General features: G+C 40.1%; 1 protein-coding gene across 4 annotated transcripts in view; it reads right to left on the minus strand.

The window, feature by feature from the left end:
- Positions 1-21248, minus strand: part of HTR4 (5-hydroxytryptamine receptor 4) — a 212425-nt gene extending 191177 nt beyond the window's left edge. For 3 of the 4 annotated variants that reach the window (XM_002744348.7, XM_035288086.3, XM_008987493.5), the window contains exons 1-2: positions 20983-21248; positions 4145-4217 (exon numbers count right to left, since the gene is read on the minus strand). In XM_002744348.7, coding sequence (XP_002744394.1) covers positions 4145-4170 — 26 coding nt within the window. In that variant the 5' untranslated portion in view covers positions 4171-4217; positions 20983-21248. Of the gene's footprint in view, positions 1-4144; positions 4218-20935 lie in introns of all 4 variants that reach the window. The other variant, XM_035288069.3, reaches the window with a different exon arrangement.
- Positions 21249-23534: the final 2286 nt, after the last annotated feature.

The raw sequence follows: 23534 nt of genomic DNA on the forward strand, positions 1-23534 counted from the left end.
GACCTTGTGATCCGCCTGCCTCAGCCTCCCAAAGTGCTGAAATTACAGGCGTGAGCCACCGCGCCTGGCCAGGCATTAAGTGTTTTAGGGCTGTATTAAGCATAGTAAGGCACCAGCAAGGCTCACTCCCCAAATGCAAATCAAAGATGTTCTACAGAGTATCGGCTGCAAAATCACCAAAGCCACTGTTTCCATTTTTCTTTCTTCAACTCTTCAAAAAAAAAAAAAAATGCAGCTACCTCCTCCAAAGCCTTGAGGAGGGAAAAACAGACCAATAAAACAGACGAGGTGGGTGTCAGATTGTCTAGAAAGAGCAGCCTGTTGACTGCCAAGTTGACTGACACTATTTACCAAGAGATAGGACTCATCAGGAACTTGCCTCCCCAACTAGGATCTGATTCACTACCAGCTTTTCATCATGATTCAATCCATTCTATGTCGACTGCTTTCTCTGCCATGGTGACTCTTAAGAGGAAAATGCTTATAATACTTCTCATATGTCTAAAATCAAGATCTAGTATGACTACTCTTTAGTCTTACCTTATAGTTCAGAGAACATAGCTCATTGTATGTATCTTACTATTAGAATTCTTTTATCATCATATTAAATATTCTATTTCAGTGATTGTCTTTAGCACACTGTGAGATCCTAAGCCAAGGAAATTGTCTCCCTCTTTCTGACACAAAGTGTAGGTGCTTAATTAATGTGTAATAACTAATAAAGACAATCTTCTGACAACTTCTTCCTGTGGTTGGACATTATTCCATTTTATAACTTTTCTGGAACTCCCAAAGTTCTTTTTTTATGTCTAATCCTGGTCCTCCAGCATTTTTCATAGCAATTTTTTGAGCTTGTACACTATAGCTACTCCCAAATTACCTTTGATTATGTTAGTCAGAGTTAGTTTCTGATGTTTTTTGCCAAGGATGCTGACGAACACATAGTAGCAAGGACCGAGCTGAATTAGAAAACTCAATTAAATGACGTCAAACAAATAAAAAATGAAGTGATCAGTATGGCTGAACAAAATATTTAACTGTAAGACATTTTACTTAATAGAAAATGTCAACTAGGACTTCTCTGTCTCTTGACATCTGGGGAAAATTGACTGGAGCCCTTCAATTCTATAACTTGCGGAAGTCTAAAGCTTTCTCTCAGATTTCTGAAATCTCCCTAGGTCATTTATAGTCTCCTGCCATCCTGTTCCTTTGAGTGTTCATTCTCACACAAGCATCCTCTCTTCCAAACCATTTATCAAGACAGGAAAGTCAGTCATCTCAGCAATGTGTACATATACCCACACACACACACACACACACGTGCACATACATATTGAGATAAAATATCTATATATAAGAAAAGGCAGTGCAGTTTTATGACCTGGAGCAAGTTATTTAACCTTCTGTGTCTTAGTTACCACACATTGTAAAATAGGGATAATAATGATATGTATCTTGTAGGACTGTTTTAAAAATTAAATGAGATAATATCAGCTATCAGCCCATGCTGAACTCACACATTCAACAAAAGAAACATTCAACATCAATTCACAGCCAAGCTAAACAATTTTCCTGAAGAACTGGGTCCTCAGAGAGGTCAGCGAACACACCACATTAAAGAAAAAACAAAAAGATACGCGATTGTACTCTCAAAGTCCCTTACAACTAATGTTTTGCCCCTTTCCAAACAGAGCCCAGATTCTCCTTCTCTGAATTGTCTCTCCTCCAAACTCCCTTTCCCATTCGTTTTCTTCTATCTTCAGAGCAAGTGAAAGGATTCTTCTCCTGGTCTAGAAACCCAGGCCTTTCAGTACTCACCTTATGTAGATACTTTTCCAAGTGGGGACATCCCTTACCAGATAAGAATTTCTGGTTAATGCTTTTAAAACGATAAAATTTACTCTAGCTAATTACACCTAGGACATGGGTTTCTAGACTTTAGTCATTTGCATAATATCCTTGCGATTTTTTTGAACAATCCTCTATTAATCAGTATAAAAATGTATAATATTTTTAAAAATAAGGTTACTTTTATGTTTTAGTTTTTTTTTTTTTTTTTGAGACAGAGTCTCACTCTGTCATCAGGCACCAGGCTGGGGTGCAGTGGCACAATCTCGCCTCCTGAGTTCAAGCAATTCTCCTGTCTCAGCCTCCCGAGTAGCTGGGACTGCAGGCACACGCCACCACGCCCAGCTAATTTTTGTATTTTTACTAGAAACGGGGTTTCACCATGTTGGCCAGGATGGTCTCGATCTCTTGACCTCGTGATCCACCCACCTCGGCCTCCCAAAGTGCTGGGATTACAGGCTTGAGCCACTGAGCCCGGCCACTTTTATGTTTTAAATATATTCATCATACAAGAAAATATTTTTCACTATTATAAGTGTCAAAATAGTATTAATCATCATAAGAAGGTAAGCTCAAAATAAACATTTAATTTTAAAATAAAAATGTTGTTGGTATACCATCTAAATTCCTTATGTATTCCTAACAATGCATACATCCTAAGTTGGTAAATGTGAGGCTACAAACATCTTTTATTATGGACACTCAGAGGCTGTACTGAGAGGACATGAGTGGAAAGTCTGTGGGATTTGCCTGTTATTAGTACTGTGGATAGAGAGGGGGAGTAGATGAGGAGGAACATATGTTGAAGAGATCTGGTTAGAAAACTGACAGAGAGGATGATCCAGAGATTCTGGGGCGTGATATCATCTTGTATCCTGTACTATTGTTCCACAGCACCCAGGAGGATGGCTAATGTCCATTTAATCAAATTGTGTTCTGCCATTAGAATCTAATGCTGCTATAAACAAATGTTTAAAAGCTAGAAACGTTAGGGATCATAATATCTGAATTATTCCCCCAAAAGTGTATTTTGACCAACTCATCCAGTTTGATACAGTGCTGAAATTTAAAACAATTTCATAATGTGTCACCATGATATTCCTCACTCTGGTCTTTTAATTAACAAAAATAAAATTGAGATTCTCTGCATTTCACTCTGCTTTCTCTGGGCAAATAATTTCACAAACTTTTAGAGGATAATTAAAGATCTGGCACCAGCCCAAATAATCTATGTTAAAGTTCTAAGACTCTGCACCAAGTCAGTACTTCTGGGAAATAACAACTTTATTTGATATATATATAGTACAGTAATGACAAACTGATCAACATCTCTTTATTAAATACCATGTGCCAGGGATTTTGCCAGGGATCATGAGATACATTCTACCCTCAAGGAATTCCCTGGTTGGGGTGATAGTACATCTTGGAACTCAAGTCATATTACACTAAAGTTTCTGTCAAGGTATTTGACAGCTCCTTTTGTCATAGTTTTCTACTACATTAACCGCAGAGGTACAAGGCCCTGATCTATACCTGAAATATACTTTTCTATAGGTCTCAAGTGAATGAAAAACAGTTTCTATGATTACAGCAACCATGCACTTTTTAGGATGTAGTCCAGCTACTGATATCTATGGACATTTCTCAGCCTCAAATGCCAATTCATAACATTTAAGCCTTATTGAATACATTTGTCTTTGTACTATTTGATTGTGCCAAATAAAGCAAGACTTTTTGAAAAAAAAAAGAAAAAATCTTCCCTAGGAGTCAGACTACTATTTCATCTCCAAGGTTTGCAGAAAATTACAGGAAAACAAATCAAAATGAAACAAAAACCACTTAGCTTTGTGTAACTATACCATGCAACCATTATGTCACATAATATAATAATCTAGTTAAGAAAAGAAGTGGACAAACTAGAGCCTGCTATGAAAAGCAATGTGAATTTGTCTCAAGTTTAGATGTACAGATAGATATTCTTAAGCTATTTTTACCCCCAATTAAATACATCTCTTTCCTATTACAGAGATGAATAATCTATTTTCAAACAGCATCTCCATAATGCAGACTTTTAGTATAGGAAACTGGAAACATTTACAGCCATATTACATTTTTCACTTAAGCAAAAATGATAAAACACTAATAATCAAACAGTACCATAGACATGATTATATATGAAACATCAAAGAAAATCCACATCCATTAACTTTATAACTCTATAACAACAGATTTTTAGAGGCGTCATAGCAGAAACGTTCACAGTTTACAGCACAATATTTACAGAAAGGTAACATACCTCACATTAGCATCAAGTTTGTCCATTACAGGAAATAAGCATGAGTGAGCTGGATTTCAGTGCCCAAAGGGTCCTACAATGTGGAATTAAAAAGATGTTAAAAATGAAAGTAACATTGAAAAATACAAGTCCTTTTTTTTAAAAAAAAAAAGTCAAATAATTATTGCTTCCTATTATGACTTGTTTTGTAGAAATATTTAATAAACAACACTATAGCAAAAAGCTTTTGGCATATTGAGGTGTGGTATAGCCACGTGTCACAAAAGGTTTATTTACATCCTACTGATTGCCTGTTGATTAAAACATATGGATGCTTCTTTTTGCTCGGTTTATTGTTCTTTTTGTTTTCCCAGAAACATGGCTTTTTTTATGATCTACATTAGGACAGTAACTAGTGAAAATATGTAGCTACATTCATTATGATTAAAACAGTACATTGCCTAAACTGGTCAATCATTTTGTTTCCTATGAGGATTAAAAAATGTAATAAATGTTTAAACCATTTTGAGGGTAGGAAATCACAGATTTCTTTGAGAATCTGGTAAACTCTTAAGAACGGTCTGCGCCCCTCAAAAATAGATATGCATACACACATATGCACACTTTCTAGAGAGTCCATGCTTCCTTGAATTCAGGAATCCAGTAACTCCAGGCCCATCCAGAAACTCCAGGCTAAGAATTCCCAATTGAGGAGAGTTAACTTTCAAATTACCGAAGTTCCTCCATCACAGATTCTCAGATGACCTTGTAGTCTGTAATGGATGGGCAGTCACTGATCTCCACAAAATCAACCTTTTTAACTAATTGTTCATTTCCATTTTTGCAAATAATTTCATTGTCTTCATCACATCTGTTCCACAGCATGATGAATAGATGAATGTAGGGGCCGGGCCAGACTGTTTCTTCCAGGGTCCCCAGGAGGAAGTCCTTTTTTTTCTGAGCATCATCATTCACTTCTCCGTAAAGAGAAGAGATTGAAAAAAAAAAAATCTCTGAGTTCACTCCTAGCTCTGATATTCTATAGTTCTTTCTGCTAGTTTCTAATTGAATCTTATCAAGAAGAAACTGGAAATCTGTTTATCTATGTAACAGAACCATGAAGCTCAGCCTGGGCCCTTAGATACCTTGGCCAGGGTTAGTTAAACAGATGTGGCTGGCAGCCAGGGAGAGAAGGACCAATCATTAGATCTGGAAGGACCTCGACTCTCTGTGTTTTTCAATGTTTGTTTCTTAGAGCCTCTGACAATGTGAGCTCTCATGGGCATTTCTGGGCCTGGGGCAGGCATGGGGAAGGCTCCACCTGCAGGACTCTGAGCCCCATTTCCTAACGTGAAGTAAAGAAGCTCTGTCCACATCTATCTGTTTTACATTTTGAATCTAGAATAATATTTTGTTGGAAATATACAAGTATAAAGCCCTAACTATTGAAGTGATGGGGCTAAATCCTCTTTCCTCGTCTATCTAAATTTTTTTCTGAGATGATCACATCCATCTGGTGGCTGAAAATACAGTACAATTGCAATATTATTCACTGTAGACTCCCAAAATTTTATCCCTACATTGAGTCTTCCCTAGACACAGACAGCACCCATCCAGCATCTCAAGATGGATAATTAAAAAGCATTTCAAACTAAACTCATCCTTTCTCATTTCCAGCACAAAAGCCTGCTCTCCCCCAGTGTTCTCCATCTCAGTAAATAGCCCACCATTTACCCAGTGAATCAGACAAAAAAAAAAAACTTCTTCTCATACCCTAAGACCAAAACATCAGCAAACTCATTCTTTCTATTTTGAAAATGATTCCCGGCTGGGAGAAGTGGCTCACACTGTAATCCCAACAGTTTGGGAGGCCCAGGCGAGTGGATTGCTTGAGCCCAGGAGTTTGAGACCAGCCTGGGAAACATAGCAAAGCCCCAACTCTACAAAAAATTAGCTGGGTCTGGTGACATATGCCTGTAGTCTCGGATACCTGGGGGTGGGGGGGGGGGGGTGGGCGTGTGAGGTATGAGGATCTCCCGAGCCTAGGAGGTCAAGGCTGCTGTGAGCGATGATTATGCTATTGCACTCCAGCCTGGGTGACAAAGTGAGACCCTATCTCTAGAAAAAAGAAAGAAAACAAAAAAGGAAAAGAAAGAAAGAAAATTATTCTTTCACCTGACCCTTCTCATCACCTCTGGACCCAGCACCTGGGTCCAAGCCACCAATTTCTTTCTCTGAAATAACCCCACCCTCAATTTGTCTCCTGACAAAATGATATTTTTTAAATGTAAGTCAGGTCATTTCTTGCTTGCATAAAATTCTAGTGGCTTCCTATCACACTTAGAACAGAATCCAAATTCCTTATCATAGCTAACCAGACCTTACATGATCTGGCCCCAGCTCTTCTCCAAACTTAACTGTAGCCATGCCCCTCCCCTTCCCTGCCCACCATTTCACTGGTTTTGCTACTTTTGGGGGCCATCACTGTAAACTCCCACCTCAGGGCCTTTTCACTTTGCCTCTTTTCCCTGGAATGTGACCACGTGGATTACTCCCTCACTTCCTTAGGGGTGCCACTCAAACATCACTTCCTCAGACAGGTCTTTCAACACCTAACTACAATTTCACACCCCATTTTCTAAAAATGTCTATCCTCTTTCTCTGTTCTATTTTTTTCTTCCCAGTATATATATTATATATACATACAGTCAATTGCTTTTTTATTTGTGATCTGTCTTGCTCACTAGAATATACATTTCAAAAGGACATAGGACACTGTCTTGATTATTGTGACATCCTCAGTGCCCTAGAAAAATGCCTAGTATATTGTGTTTTATCATAGATATTTACTGAGTCAACTAAGTAGTTCATTATTTTAGTGAATGAGGAAACTGAGACTCAGGAGTTGTTTATTTCACACTGGGAGGTAATATATGGACCATCCCAGAATACAATATTGTATTTTAAAAAATAGCAAAAGCATTATATCTTAATTAGTTACCCTTTACTAAGTGTTAATAAGTGCCAGACATTGCTCTTTTTCTCCTCCTCCAACCTCTGAGTCGAACCTCCAATCTATAGATGAAGAGAATGAGGATCAGAGAGGTTAATTGACTTGCCAAAGTCATACACAGCTAGCACTTGACTAATCTGGGGATAGAATTCAGGGCTGTGAATTCCAAAACTCCAGGTTTAGCTTATATCATTCTTGTCATCTTATTATACTTCCTTTCACTGGAGCAAGAGAGTATCCTGATGAAAATGAATGTTTACTATAATTTTCTGCTATCCATCCATCTATTTCACCTTTCCTTGCTTTTCCTTACTGGAGACACCCCTTCCCCACTTCAATCCCTAGCTCCAGTGATGAACACATAAGCAGGGCTGGTCAATCAGAATGGTCCATTCCTGACAACAAGAATCCCTTACGTTACTGGCTGGACCAGGGAAAGCCAGGCCTAGAATTTTTGCTAGAAAGAATCTCTCTTTCCCCTGGTGTTGTCAGAGAGTTTGAAGCTGATGGTGGCTATCATTGCCACCCTATGGGATGAGCTTGTCTGAGAAGAAAACTAACCCAAAGGAAAGCAGAGGTGCAACCCAGGGAATGCCACTGTCCTGCCTATGTAATTTGAGGCTTAAGATCCAGCAGTGTCTTAAGATAATTTTACACTTGAATGTCCTAATTACTAGAGCCAACAAATTCTGTTTTCCTCCTTAAGCCAGTTTGAGTTGTGTTCCAGTCAGCAAGCAAATGAACCCTGAGGAATATACAATAGAATCAACATTGCATTGTTTTACAGATTAAAAGGAATAAAAGATGGATAGTTTCAGCTTTAAAAGCCATTAAAACCTAAAGTTCATATCATTAAAACTGCATATGAAAATGTTACAGCACAGGGAAAATCTTATATATTCATAGCATATACATTATTAGATTTTGTGCACTGAAACCCAATGAGCAAATTTAAAATGATTGCCTTTAACAAACAAGTGAGATAGCATGTATTTTGTCAGAGAGAAAGGAACAGAGGAAGGAGGAGTTGATGATTAGTACCTATCCTAATTTGATTAATTGATTATGCTCCACTATTTTCTGCAGGGCTCACTAGGGAGAACTAATCAGAGCCATGATTATAGGAACATCTCTTGCTGGGAAGATTGCATAGGGTGAGGGGGATGTGGAAGGAACCAGTGCTTTTATCTTGCATACTTATATTTCTGGCTTCTTCACAAAACACTGCCTTACTAATTAAAAACACTATCAACCCAGAACATTTCCTATGTTCAGGGGCAAGTTGTGTCACTTCTCAACATTCTGCCAATTCAAGTCCATTAATACCTGGTGTGTATGCATGTGGGGTGTGAGTGTGTTTTAATGACAGTCACCCTGTACCCCATACCTGGGCTAAGGGACAAGAAATGATACCCTCCATACTAATCCCCTGCAGAGACAGTCCTAGATCATCGGAAAAAGAGCTTGGCAAGTTCTGGAAAAGGGATGGGTGAAGAGTCAAACACTTTTACCATGTGAGGTAAAAATCCATGTTTCAATAGTCTCTCATGACCATGAAGACAAGCTTAAACCACCGGAATTACTCAGAACATTTTATCCATCATAAAAGTAAAATTGCAGCAACAAAATCTCTATTAGCTTCCCTTGAGCTTCTTTTTCTTGATGGATATATTCAGAAGCTGAGTTTTCCTTGTAAGACTAGGAGGAGGAGAAAGAGCTTATTTCATTTAAGGCACTCAATGCCAATTCTATCTAATCCTAGGTTTTCTGGCTTTACAAGTTTTAAGGGCAAACCCAAAAGGTAAGTGCACCCCATCTTTACCCTTGTTTTTGATTCAGAATTCTCCAAAATGTTGCTGTGAAATAGTTGTTAATGGTTAACAGAAGGTTTGTAGTTTCACCTCTATTATAAGAAATGTGAGCACAAGGTTCACCTGTAAATAGTTGCCACCTATTGGAATGAAATATTGATGTAGCTTGGTACAGTGCCAACATCTGCCAACCTGGCGCTATGTCACAATCTCAGCTTGCTTTGCTGTGCACTGTTTTGTTTCCTCTGGTTTTGGTTGCATGGATGGATATTCATGCATAAATATGCTTGGATTGACCATGTTTTTAAATAGAGTATGGCTACCCAGGTTAAATTTCTACTTCAAAGGACATATCCAATACCCTTTTTTGGGACAAGTGTCAGAAGTAAGTAAAACATTATTTATGTTAACAGCCAAATTAAGGGTGGGATCCTGACATAATGGAATAATTGATTATGGCCCACTGGAGAAGGAGTTACTGGAACTAGACCCTCACCTGACCCTGCTACTAACTCATTGTCCTATTCTTAGACAAGTCTGTTCATGATTCATGATCTCAATTTTCCCAGTTGCAGAATGGAACGGGTCAGAAGATGAACCCCAGGGAGAAATGTCAAGCAATTAGAACTTCTCTAAAGTTACAGGAAACTTGTAGAATGTCTCAAATAGGTTCCATCCACTGATCAGGTAGAATAAAAGTAAGAGAAATGTATAAGACTAGATATTGGTAAGAATTACCTGTCCAAAGGTTTGTTGTTGGCTTTCTCACCTCACTGCTCTAACATACTACCTGCCATATGCACTAAAACACACAGTTCCACCAGGATCACACAAGCAAGCAACCCTCAAACAATCTTATAGATTCCATGATAATTGTGATTTCCTAGTACCCCAAACTCTCTTGACCTTCAGTATGAAAAAAATTATCGAATCATCTGAAAACTTGCAACAGAGAAAGTACTCTCACCAAATGGGAGAAAAATCCTCTCCTTGACTATTTATTTGGATTTTGTTTTCTGGGAAACATTCAGAATTTATAGGATGCTGTCTTGGCAATTTTTTAACCTTAATCAGCTGATACATTCTCTTTAAAAGAATTTTTGCCTATAAATTAGTCTGTCACCAAAAAACTATGTTGTTTATCTAGAGCTCTAAATTACAGTGTACAGGTGAAAATATGTACAAACTATTAAGAAAAGAAAAGCCTGTGTTCCACATGTTGAATCATTTTAGTGCTGGTAGTAAAAATGCCATTTGAACTAAGTCATTTAGAAAGATTTAATCCTAAATAAAAAGTTTCTAGCCATTTAATTTCCATAACTGAATATCCAATATGGAATCCAATTCTGTTATAATGGAAATACACCTTCTAGAGTGTTTCTATAAATCAGGTTTATTTTTTTTAAGGTAGAGATTATTTTTCACCAAAGAATATGATGAGATCCCAAGAAATCAGAATGAATTAAGTGTGAATCTGAGAATTTTTGGGAAAAAAAAAGAGAAGGCTCAGTTTATGTGCTTTTGGTATCACTTGATTAACATTTCAGCTGCTTTTGACCACAATTTCTGAGAAAAGAGATATAGTACATGATCAGCAAGCATCTGAGAATAAATGGCATGGCATAATCTGAAAGTTCTACTTGATAATTAGAGAAGGAATTAGCCTTGTCTTTGTGGCTCCAGAGGAGAAATGGGTGCAAGGCTCAGGAGAATTTTGAGACTCACTGTGAGGTAGATCATTTCAATCATCAGTTCTGTCCAATTATTGATCTGTGTGCCTTGGCAAGCAACAGGATCCACCTCAGTGGGAGGCGTAGAGGCCAGAAAGCCAGCAGTCAGTAATGTTTCAGGGAAAGAAACAAATCTTAGATGATTATGAATTCTAATGAAATCCAGAAATGCAATGATAACAGAACTCTTTTGGTTCTCAAGTTTAGGCATGCATAAGAATCACCCGGAGGCTTGTAAAAACAAAAAGGCTGAACTCTGCTCCCAACTATCTGATACAGAAGATTTAGAATGGAGAATCTGCATTTTAACTGCTGCTGGTGGTTCAGGGACCACTCTTTGAGAACCACCGTGGCAAAACAGCAATTCTCCAAGTGTGGTTTATATCCCACTGGAGAAAGAATATGGTATTAGGCAGTAGGTATGTAGAGCATCAAGTACTCATCAGATTATGCGGTGAAAAATGTGCTCTGTTTTCATTTTCTACTTTAGTCATGTTGTTTATGTTGATGAAAAGGACTCAAATAGGTGCTAGTTTATGAAAACCCTCTAGTTATTTTCTAATCTATCTTTTATAATAGAGAAGAATAGGTCTCAAGCTCACAATTTTTTTTTCTTTTGCTAGAGACACTGTTGTCTTAGTTCATACCCCAAGAAGCAGATCTTATGATAAGGACTAAATGCACATGGTTAATTTGGCAGGTGCCAGTACACTGATAGGAGAATAATAATATAAAAAACAGAATGAGACACAGTCAATAAGATGTGTATTATTAAGCCACTGAAACTTAATCTCACAAGAAAGCATTGGGAAATGGTGTAAAACATATGCCTCAGAATCATCCCAAACAAGGGGGTAGGAAGGTTGAGTATGGATACTCCCATACCCACCATTTATTGGTTAGAGCTATCCACAGTGGAATATTCAGGATTCTCAGGCACCTCCAATTTATTGTGCTTGTGTGCAAAGGGGATTCCAGTAGACTGACACAAGCCCTCCAAAAATGTCGCAGGTTCATCATTGGAAGTCTGACGGCTTACACAGAAATGGTCAGGGAATCTGCAGGGAAATGAAGCAACACCAGCATTGTCCATTCCAGCTATCTCGCTGAATCTAACATAAATACATTGTTCTTGGTATATTGTATTTATTTTTACAGTTGTTTTCTATTTCTCGCAATTGGTACTGGTTTTCGCTTTCATTTCTGTTTCTTTATAAAATAAATTTATTTAAGGAAAATTAATTGATCTAAAGAAAAATGTTACACAGTTAATGTTCCAGATGGTATGAAAAGGTGGTGAGAATCACGAAGTAGAACTCAAATGAATGAAGTTTGAGAAATGCTGGCATCATGGTTTAAAGCAGGTGTTGGCACTTTTTTTCTGTAATTGGCTATTTACCAAATATTTTAGGCTTTCCAGAGCATAAGGTCACTGTCACAACTATTCAGCTCTGCTATGCCATATGAAAACAGCCATAAACAATACATAAATGATGGACACCATTGTGTTCCAATAAAATTAAATATATAAACATAGAAATTTAAATTTTACATTATTTATACTTCTCACAAAATATTATTCTCCTTTTGATTTTTTTCAAATAACTAAAAAATGTAAATATCTTCTTTTTAGCTTGCAAGCCATACAAAAACAGGCAGTGGGCCAGATAGTTTACCAACCCCAGATTCAAAGCACAACCCTGGAATCTGTCCTACTTCTATTAATTAGCAATATGACCTGGGGAAAATACTTGACTTTTGTTAGCCTCAACAGCCTCATCTGTATAATGGGGATAAGCATACCAACAACCTCACAAGGTTGATGCAAAAATTAAAAACAGAAAATGAACACTTGTAAAGCAGGTGCTCAGCGAGTTCACAGTATGATATTAGCCAGCTGTTGTAACAAGGTGGACTCCAGCTTTTCTGTGTCCCAATCATTGGAGGGTACATGTTTCCTACTCTGCTTCTTCAAAAAGGCAGCTGTGCACCTAGGGGCCCATCTCACCTACTTTAGGATATGGTTACAGAAATTATTCCTCTTCTCTATAAGATAAGCCTCTTAAGGGCTGAGCTTGAAAATGTCCAAGGGTTCTTGTCATTATTGATTCCAGAGGCCTGGAATTGTGAGCAGGTCATACCAAAATTTACATTTGATCTAAATTAACTCTTTACAGCTAGCATTTTGAATCTTACAGAATTGCGCTGTTCATAGAAGTGGTTCTCAAGCATTAGTATATCTAAAAATCTCATGGAATACTGTAGGTTCAGACATCACCATACTCAAAGCATTTTTGAATCAGTAGGTTCGGGAACCTTTCTTTTAACAAATGCTCCAGAGATTCCGATGAAGATGATTCCTGGAAAGTAGTTCAGGTAGAAACCCTGCACTGCCAGGATAGAGGGCAATCTGTCCAGGTGAACGCACCCTTCTGAAATCCTCTTTAATGATTTTTCTGTATCTGTGCAAATGCCTGATTGGCTGAGAGACTAAAATTATAGTATTTGCTATGCGTGCCAAGAGGAAGGTTTCTGCAGGCATGTTTACCTCTGCTGTCCTCACTCTGTGCTATTTCTTCTGAACCTCATGAATTAGGAAACCACTTATACAGAATTCTCTATTTCAGATATCATGTGCTGATGATCATATCAGTGCAATCTCAAAAGACATAGGCTATTTACAGCCACTTAGATGAAAATTCCTGAGCAAAATCTGCATGTTTCCTAGACTAATAAAATGTCACCTCCCGAAAGGTTGCTGTCTACAGTCTCCTACCAAGAGTTTCTAAACCAACCCCTGGAGAAAAAATAAAACTATACCCATAGATTTTAGAGGGGCCCATTTAACACAGAAGAAAGGGCTCCCGAGGAGTAAGTGGAAGAAGAGCAATGGCACATTTTTATAACAGACCAAGAACCTAACCCTTCCTGTGCATTACCTCATTCACCTTCGCATCACACTATGAGGAGGTTCTGCAATTATTCTCATTTCACAGATGAAGAAACTGAGGCATAGGAAAGAGGAGTTGCCCAAAGCCATTCCAGGCAGTGACTCCAGAGCCCAGATCCTTAACCACTAAGTTATCCCACAAAATATCCAGATCTCAGTGGTCCCTATCTCAGCTTGCCAAGCCTAATTTACTAATTAGTATTTATTTAGCCTCTCAAAGCATCCAGAATGTCTATCAGCACTTGAAAGAGAATAAGTTTTTAACTAAGGCCCAACTTTGCTCTTGGCATCATGTGACCTTGAGCTCCTTGCTTTGCCCTAGATTTATAGCTGTTCACTGTGGTGAAGACATCCAGCCCACCTATCTTATAGATCCACTGCTACTCATGAAGCTCGAATAAGATAACATAGGTGAAAGTCCTCCGAACATTGCAAAAAGTTATCCAAAATGATAATTTCTCAGTCTGTCATTTTCATAAATTATTTTTAAATATTGAGAAGGAAAAAAGAGTTCATTCATTTTATGAAATCATCTGTGTCAAAAATCAAATTTTTCAGAGATCTGAGGTAGATGGCAAAATACCAAAACTGTTGATCTTTGGGGGAGCAAAGAAAAACTACTACTTGGAAGATGGACTATTTTTTGTGGCTCAATGTAATAGAAATTAATGGAGCTTGAGAATCAGATGACTTGTGCACTAAACATTGCTCTGCCACTACCTCAACTTCAGTGAGTCTTTCCTTCTCCCTTTCCAGAGGAGACAAAGCTGCTTGGTGGTTAAGAAGGTGGTTTGGGCCAGGAGCGATGACTCAACCTGTAATCCCAGCACTTTGGGAGGCTGAGGCAGGCGGATCACCTGAGGTCAGGAGTTTTAGACCAGCCTGGCCAACATGGCAAAACACCTTCTCTACTAAAAGAACAAAAATTAGCCAGGTGTGGTGTGTGCCTGCAGTCCCAGCCACTCAGGAGGCTGAGGCAGGAGAATTGCTTGAACCCAGGAGGTGACGGTTGCAGTGAGCTGAGATTGTGCCATTGCACTCCAGCCTGGGTGACAGAGCAAGACTTTGTCTCAAAAACAAAACCAACAAAAAAGAAGGTGGTTTGGGAAGCCAGACTGCCAGTGTTAAGTCCCAGCCCAATCACTTCCTCGTGAGTGGCCTTGGGCAGGGCATGTCACCTGTCTTGGTTTGTTTCCTCAGCATAAAAACAAGAACAAGAAACAACAACTTTGCAATCATCCAAAAACTGGATTGGTGAACAGATAGAAATATGACAAAGCAACTATGGTAAAATGATACTTATAGAATCTTTTTGGTGACTATATGAGTGTTCGCTATATAGTTCTTTCAACATGCCCCTTAAGTATGTATTTTCATAATAAAATATTGGAAAATAAGCCCCAAAAGGGCAACAACAGAGTTTTTAGAAAAGTTAAGTGAGATACAGAGCTCTCAGCAATGCTCATGGTAAGTGCTTGGCATCAGCAATGATGATCTACCGTACAGGTAGAAGATGGGGTACAATCTGTGAGTTAGGTCATGCAAGGTGAACAGATGTGACAAACACGAGCAGAATGAGAAGCCAGGCCACATGACACAGAAACCAGGTGGACAGAGAGGAGCCCGGATGTGCCCACTGTAGCATCAGAGTTCAAGACAGATGCACTAATGAAAGGATCAGGATGTTTTGTTGGGGTTGCCTAATGTGGAGTAACCTCAAAAAGAAAAGCAGATCGTCTTTATTACAAGCCACACTATGTGATTCTCCATCCAACATCCCTTTTGGAGAAGAAAAATACTGGCCTTGAAGTCAAACCTGAGTTTAAATCCTGTCTTTGCCGTACTAGTTGTGTGATAGGAGAGGACATTTATTTGGGCATCCACAAGACCACTTGTCATTGGGAAAATCTACCACAACCACAAGGATGAGCCTATGGCAACTATACTTCTGCTATAGCTTCTTGGCCATAAACAATTGAGCCAATCAGATCTCTTTCTTGAGAATCTGAACTAAGAGAACAGACTCCTGGGAATGTGTCACACTAATGACAGAGCAATGGGGAAAGGGTCATGAACTCTGGGAGCAGTGTTTTCCAGAGTTGGCTGGTTTCTCATCCTTCCTGGAGTTCAGTTCCTTAACTCCTAAGGAAAAGCACTGTTATCTTTTCAATACATTCCAACTTTTTTTGTTTAAATAACCGGTGTTGGCTTCTATTATGTATAACCAATAAACATATTTACTAATACACCTAGCCTTCTAACTAATACGAGAGTTTTCTTACTGTGCCTAGGCCTTAGTTTTCTCAACTGTAAATGAGAGAAACAATACTTCTCTCAGGAATTGATAGAAAAATCAAGGAAGACTAGATGTATGAAACTCCACAACCTATAAAATATTCAATAAAGATTATGTCAATCTGAGTTTGAGAACAGATCTTTCTGGGCAAGTACTTAGAGACACCTTGCTTGCATGAGGATGTGTGATCATCAAAACAACAACAACAAACAACGACAACAAGCAAATCATAGATGCTGATATTCAAGAAGGAAGGAGTTGATTGAGTTTGAAATTTGGTTTTAAAAGACACTTTCTGATTGAGATATCAAAAATTTAATTAGTTATACATAAATGTGCAGACTTAAATTTCTGCTGGATTTCTCCATAGTGCTAATGTAGATTTGAAAGGGAAGAAATACAAACTGGATGGACAGATAATATAGCTTTCTTAACTTAAAGAGACTCTTCAGAATTTATCCAGCAGTAGACAAGATATTAAAGGACTTTTGATTTGGATTACTCTGTGAGTAATGAGGAACTTTATCTTCCAAATCAAAGTAGCAGTGGGGGTAGGTGGAGACAAGGAATATGACAAGATCTAAGACCAGAATTAATCTAACCTAGAAGTACAATTGCTGAGAAAAAGCAAAGGTTTTTCTGAAACTCGAAACAGGAGGCAAAGTTTAGATGCTTAGCAAGAAATGTCAATTTATCCCTAGTAATTATTGACCTTTCAGTCTTGTTCTACTCATTGATTCCTATGAATCCAAATGTTTTGTTATATTAAAATCAAATATATTTTCATTCTAAAAATCCAGGTGGCTGGATTTTGAGTTTCATTTTCGTTCTTTAGGTCTTAACCCAATGGTTCTCAAATAGTGGTCTCAAGACCAGCAGCAACATTATCACCTGCGATCCTATTAGAAATTTAAATTCTCAGACCTCAACCTACCAGCAATCTATGTTTTTTTAATATTTTTTCATATACAATTTTTGTGGATACGTAGGGTACATGAGATGTTTTGATATAGGTATGCAATGTGTAATAATCACTTCATGATTATGTAACATGGGATATTCATCCCCTCAGGCATTTATCCTTTGTGTTACAAATAATTCAATTATTCTGTTGCTCATGAAAGTTTGAGAACTACTATCTTAACCCAATCATGAGGCTGGTAAAGCCAGTGTCCTATCATTTATTCACTGGCAGTTACAAAACCGGTGAATTTGTTGATATAAGGTCTTAAAAATTAGTCAACCTTCTTAGACATGCCTTAGATTTGCAAGCATTGGCAGTCATTCTTACTCTGACTATATTTAAGGCTAGCCCTATGAATAAGTCTATTGGATAGCCATTTACATTGTATCTCCCATTGTTCAAATGTGTACCACTTTCTACTGCCTTAATAGTATAAAAAGTCAACAGCCTGAAGAATGAAAGAATCAAAGGACAAACCAGGAAGTGTAATGAGAGAGTCGATTTAAAATATGGCAACTTTAATTTTGACAATGAAGAAATATCTGAAGGTTAGATTGATGGTAAGAAGAAGTTAATGGAGAAATAAAGGTATCATACATTGTTCCTTTCTCCATCCTTCCTTTCCCCTGCACCTTCCCACTTTTCTATTACCCAACCCTGCCACCACCCCTCTCACTCTACATATGCCTTTGAGCTATTTCTGAATAACAGAGAGAGTGTGAAGAAATAAAAATGAGAGAAATCACATTCCAGCTGAACACGACTCACAAACTCATGGTCTCTCCTGTTTTCCAAAGGCAGACTTGGATCTACAACTGGGCTTGGGGATATCTAACTAAGCTCTTTTCCACCCTGTAACACCAAGATCCCATTCATGCAAGGCATTATAGTATGGAGGTTCAGAGCATGGACTCTGGAATCAGACAATACATGATCCCACCCCAGCGTCACTACTCCACAGCTGAGAGAACTTGGGTACATTATTTTACCTCTCTGTTTGAGTTACCTCATTGCCAAAATGAGAGTAACAGAAGTATCTCTTTCATAGGATTCTTAATGAAGATTAAATAAGATCATTTTCATTAAGCATTTAGAACAGCATCTGGCACATATCAAGGTCTAGATTAATGTGAGCTATTAAGATTATTATTATCTTGCCTCCCAAATGCTCCTCAGCCTTCAGCAGCATGTTGAGCATTTCCAGGCACAGCAACAAGGCAGTGAAAACCGGGAGGGATAAAGGTAAATGTGTGAGGGTGATAAAGTTGGAAGGGAGCGGGAAGGCAGCTAGCAACACAGCAATTCATCTGTTTATTTAAAAACTTTGTTGTAAGATGTTTCTGTACAAGGTTACAAGACTCATGCTTGAATGACAGCAGTGGTTTTCAGCTGAACTGGTGGGAGGAGGGGTACTTTCCCACCCACTCTCACAGGACATTTAGCAATGTGCCTAGAGACATTTCTGGTTGTCACAAGTAGGGGTTGCTACTGGCATCTAATAAATGCCAGAGATGCTGCTGAACATTCTATGATGCAGAGCACAGTCCTCACAACAATGCATAATACACCTCAAAATTCCAATAGTGCCAAGAAACCTTGAATTATTGCATGGTGTGAAGTTACCTTAATAAGGCTGGACACATTTTTCAATATTCAAAAGGCACTGATATGGGAGATTCTGGCACTTGATGGGAGGTGAGAATGGGTAATCTCTAAAACTCCTCCAACTCTAAGGCTTGATGTATACAGTTGAGCTTCAACCTCAGACTGAAGTCAAGAGTGTGTTTCACTCTTTCCCTCCTTGCCAGTTTGCTTTTCCTAACAACAAATTGAATTTTCATATCGACAAATGGACTGGCTAAGTATCAGAAAGGTAACCATAAAAAATTAGATGAAATGTTTCTTGCTCAAACCAAGAATATCAATGGCAATCAGAGAATTCTAGCATTGAGAGAATCCTTGGAAATGATGTAGTGACTAGATTCTTGCTGAAATCATTAATTACGTTTCACAGGAGAATAAACCAAAACTTAGACAAGGAAACAAATGATCTATGTCACATAATGATGCCACAGCCATCATCCAGATTCTTCCAAAAACCTGATTTTACTTGTTAGTCAGACAGTGATCATCATATTGAGGGTGTTGACTTGGTGTATTCGCTTTGCATTTTTTCAGTGATCACAGTCTATACCTGTTCCTGTCTCCAGAAACTCCCAAATAAAGGTCTTACTTGGTAAGGTAGCGGCAGTGGGAATGAAAAACATAATAGATTTAAGAGGTATTGAGAGAAGACATAAAACCTGCCTGTTGATGAAAACGATGGCAGCTACTGATGAAGGAAGAGGAGGAATAAAAAGGTGACTTCAGTTCCCAGACTGGGTGATGTAGAGGATGGTGGTGTTCTATAAAAGGCAGGAAAGTCAGGAGGCGGTTTGGGGCAGCAGGATGCTTATGTTGGGTTTCAGGTGCTGTCCTTTAGTCTGTGAAGCTGGGGGAGGAGATGAGGAGATGAATAGAATCAGGGAGGCCCGGAAGAGCAGGGTGAAATGCTACACATTTGATTTGTTGGCTACAAGGACACGGTGGCCCTAGAAGGAACAGCATCATGACTGAAATCCAGATAACTCAGGGGAACCAGAGACATGACTGTCCTCTGGGACCTCAGGCCTCCTTCTGCTCCATATGAGCTGGACTAAACACTCCCTGAAGCTCCTGCTAGCTTCAGTGGGCTACAGTTCTCCTGGCATTTAAATAATGACTGTGGCTCTCCTCTATAATTATAATAAGGCTATTTCCCATAGGAGGGAATGATGCAAACATAAGAGAGAATTTAAGATGAAAATGCATGAGGAAAATAAACATGATTAAGAAATCACTTACTAATGCTGCAAAACCTCTTTACTTTTTACTAATTTTTTTCCTGACACTTGTATATTTCCTAGGTGAGAGCTGCTCTTCAGAACTCTGCACGTCTCATCCCTGCCCTGACTTTTTCTTGTTTTCAGGGCACCGCATCCATCACCCACGTCCTTTTCCTTCACTATCTGGCTCACCAGGAGAGTAGCAACATCTCCCTTGGTCACTGATGCTGAAGTTCCACTCAGGGGACAGGGTAAATATCCACTACTACCCACCACAGTCCCCCACAGTTTTAAGGCCCCCAGAATCCATCCTAGCAATAGAAGACAGGCAGGGCAAAGTTAATCAGTGTCTTTCCATCAAAAGTCATCTTTGGTTCATGCCAAACCTGTACCCTAAGAAACATTCCGTTTCTTCATCTGATTGGACCAAATGGAAATCAAGCCAAGATTTTCTCTTAACGTTGAACTCTAGGAAGACAAGCTCATGCCTACCACTTTTTCACCTCTCCAGCTGCCACTTCCTTGTATCAACAGCCACTTCTTCCAAAGGCAATTAACAGCACAGGGCCACACAGGGTAGCAAGCTGTGAGGAAATGCATCTGAAATCGGGATTGGGATTCTGTGAAAGGCAACTGCAGGATGGTTGCGAGTACTAGCAGTGACCGCCAAGGTTTTATGCAGCACAGCGCACCCAACACTCATGCCACGTACACACACCCAGGTGGACGTTCAAGACACACTCTTTCCTCTCTCTCTCTCTTTCTCTCTTACACACACACACACACACACACACACATCACACTCTTTGTACATCAAGGACCAGCCATAGAGTTCACACACACATTCAGTTATTCAGTTACACACTTGGCTATGGATGCATAGCCTATGCTCTTTCTTACACACAGGCACAAACACAAATCTTTCCATACACAACCTTCCTTGTATAGTCAGTGAGCACACATCCAGTTTCACAAGTACTTACATACACAAGTGCAAAGCACCAGCCCCAAGCCTACAGTGGACCCACGCTGGAAACACGTCGTATACAACCAGCCAGCCCACATACACCCCAGCCGCCACGCACGCAGCCCACCCTACCGCAAAGCCGAATCTCCTGAGTCCAGGACCCCCAAGCCCCCGACTCTGTCAGGCGGCCCCGCCCCCGCCGCGTCCCCGCTGGCACCTGTGGGCTCCTGCAGTCCCGACCCCCGGCACACTTGCTGCACATACCCGCTGCCGGAGGCGAGGGAGCGAGGCGCCCTGGCAGATCCGAGCGGCCACCCCCAGCCGCTGAGCCGAGCTTCTGCCGCCGCTGCTGCCGCTGCGCTCCCAGCCGCTGCCTGCGCCCTCCCCGCCGCCCCCTCGGGTGCGGGCTCCAGCCCCCGCGCTGGGGAGCCGGCGGGCGCGAGGCGCGGGCCAGGGGCTGCTGGCGCAGGACCCCAGCCCCGGATCACCTGAGCTCGCCGCGCATCGTCTTCCCGACCGAGCCGAACTCCGCGGGCTCAACAAGCCCCCAGCCCTGGCGGTCCCCGCTGCCGCCCCCACTGGGCGCCAGGGACAGCGGGGGTGCCGTTCTGGCAGCAGGGCGCACAGGGGAGTGGGCGCAGAGGCAGGCTGGAGCGATCTCACCCGCTCTGGGCTGGCCAGCACGCGCCCTCCCTGGCCTGAACGCTGCCCATCTGATGGAGGGCAGGAGGGAGCCCTGGGCTCACTGCAGGCTCCTGGGTGACCTTGGACAAGTTGGTCAGCCTCTCTCAGTGCCCACTTCCTCTATTCAAAGACAATAAATATGAAAGCGTTTGTGGTGTCTGTGCCAGGGGAAATCCTACCCCTGTATAGTTTACTTCCTTCTTATGCCTCTGTCTCTGCCAGCGCAGGGTTAGTTTGGGAGGAGGGTTCAGAGTGAGCTTCGTAGCACCTTGGCTATAATACTGAAGTTTTCCAGAGGCAATAATTCCATTTGCCTGACGTCTTCCTAGATCATCCTGCCCAAACTGTTAGCCCACCATTACACTGTCTTAGCCTGTTCTTCCCAGTTTTCACGATCTGCGACCTTGAGCATGTAATTAAACAAGAGTCAAGCCTCAATGTTCCCATCTGTAACGCGGGCGTAAACTCATACCTGTGTGGTGCTGGTGTGTCACTTAGTGAGTTGCATCATCTGTAAAGGACTGTGACAGAGTGAAAAACATTTTTCCTCAACACGTGACAAAGGCCTCAAATTCCAAGGATAAAATAATTCAAGAGTTAGACTAGGCATGTTGGGAAGGACAGGGGAGAGCAGAACCTTCCTTCACAGAGGCAGGCAGGGAGCCAAAGTGGCTACTGGGTGACTAATTCACCCCCTCAGGAGTCACTGAGGTGTCCTGGAACCTAACCAAAACAGAGAAGCTGTGGACAGTGATTAATTTGTGAAAGTAAATAAATCTGCCAAGACAAACTTAAAAATTATCAACTTACAATTGTGAGCACATCTCAAGTGAACTGGAAATTTAAATTGGCCAATTTATTCATGCTAGAAACCACTGAGTTGATCCCTTTCTTAGTTTCTCTCTGTTGATATTCCCTGTCTCTCATTTTCCCTCTATTCTGTTAGGTCCTTCCATCATCCTCATGGTCTATATTTCTTCCCCATCTTACTCTTACACTTTTTTCTCTCCTCTTTCCTTCTCCTCCCATCTGCGTCCCCATCCTAAGTATCTCTTCTTCACCATCGTTGTGCCGAGATTTTGTCTCAATATCTCTCAGGCATTTCCACCTATTAGTTCTCTCCCTGGCATGTATGTCTTGAATATGTATTTATCCCATATCCCCTATGAAAAATTTAAAAGTAGAGGAGCTGTAGATTATTTCTCTAATGACAATAAGATCTAAACTTGAATTTAGCACTACTCCACTTCCCTAAACCAAACACCTCCGTTAATGACGCCATTACCCTCACTCATGGATGCTCAAAGCCTGAATCATCTTTGACACCTCCACCTCTGTTCCCCTTCTCCTAACTCTCTACTCAAACATTTGCCAGTTCCTGGGGAGTCTATTCCCACTCTGTTATTTGCATTTGTCCCTTCCTTCTTATTTCCACTGGGCCTAATTATATATACTGGTAATCATCAAAGATTTTCTAACTGGTCTTCTCCAGTCTAAACTCTTCATTGATGTCAGCATCCATGTCCTAATCCTTAGAACCTGTGATTATGTTACCTTGCATGGCAAAAGGGACTTTGAAGATGTGATTAAAGATTTTGAGATGGGAAGATTATTGTGTATTATACAAGTGGGCCCTTAAAAATATTCTTAAAAGTAAAAGAGAGAGGTAAAAGAGGAGGTCAGAGTGAGGGGACAAGAGAAGTACTCAACCAGCTGTCACTGGCTTTGAAGACAGAAGAAGGGGCCATAAGCCAAGGAATGCAGATGGTCTCTAGGAGCTGGAGAAGACAAGGAAACACAGTCTCCCCTAAAGCCTCCAGAAAAAAAAGGCAGCTCCACAGACAGCATGATATTAGCATAGTGAGATAGATGTCAGATTTCTGATCAAGAGAATTGTAAGATAATGAATTTGTGTTGTTTTAAGCCACCAAGTGGTAATTCATTGTAGCAGTGACAGGTAACTAATACAATGCTTCTCTTTTACATGTGGATTTACACATAGATCCTTTCTCTTGTTATTAAAGTCAATACAGGTAGCTCAGACTTTCAGCAACCTTACTATACCCAAACCTTCTATTTCAAGCAGCATGTTCTCCAAATGCATTCTTTTCTTTTCTGCTCTGTACCGGTGC

The sequence above is a fragment of the Callithrix jacchus genome, chromosome 2 (genome assembly GCF_049354715.1).
Source record: "Callithrix jacchus isolate 240 chromosome 2, calJac240_pri, whole genome shotgun sequence".
Lineage (NCBI taxonomy): Eukaryota > Metazoa > Chordata > Mammalia > Primates > Cebidae > Callithrix > Callithrix jacchus.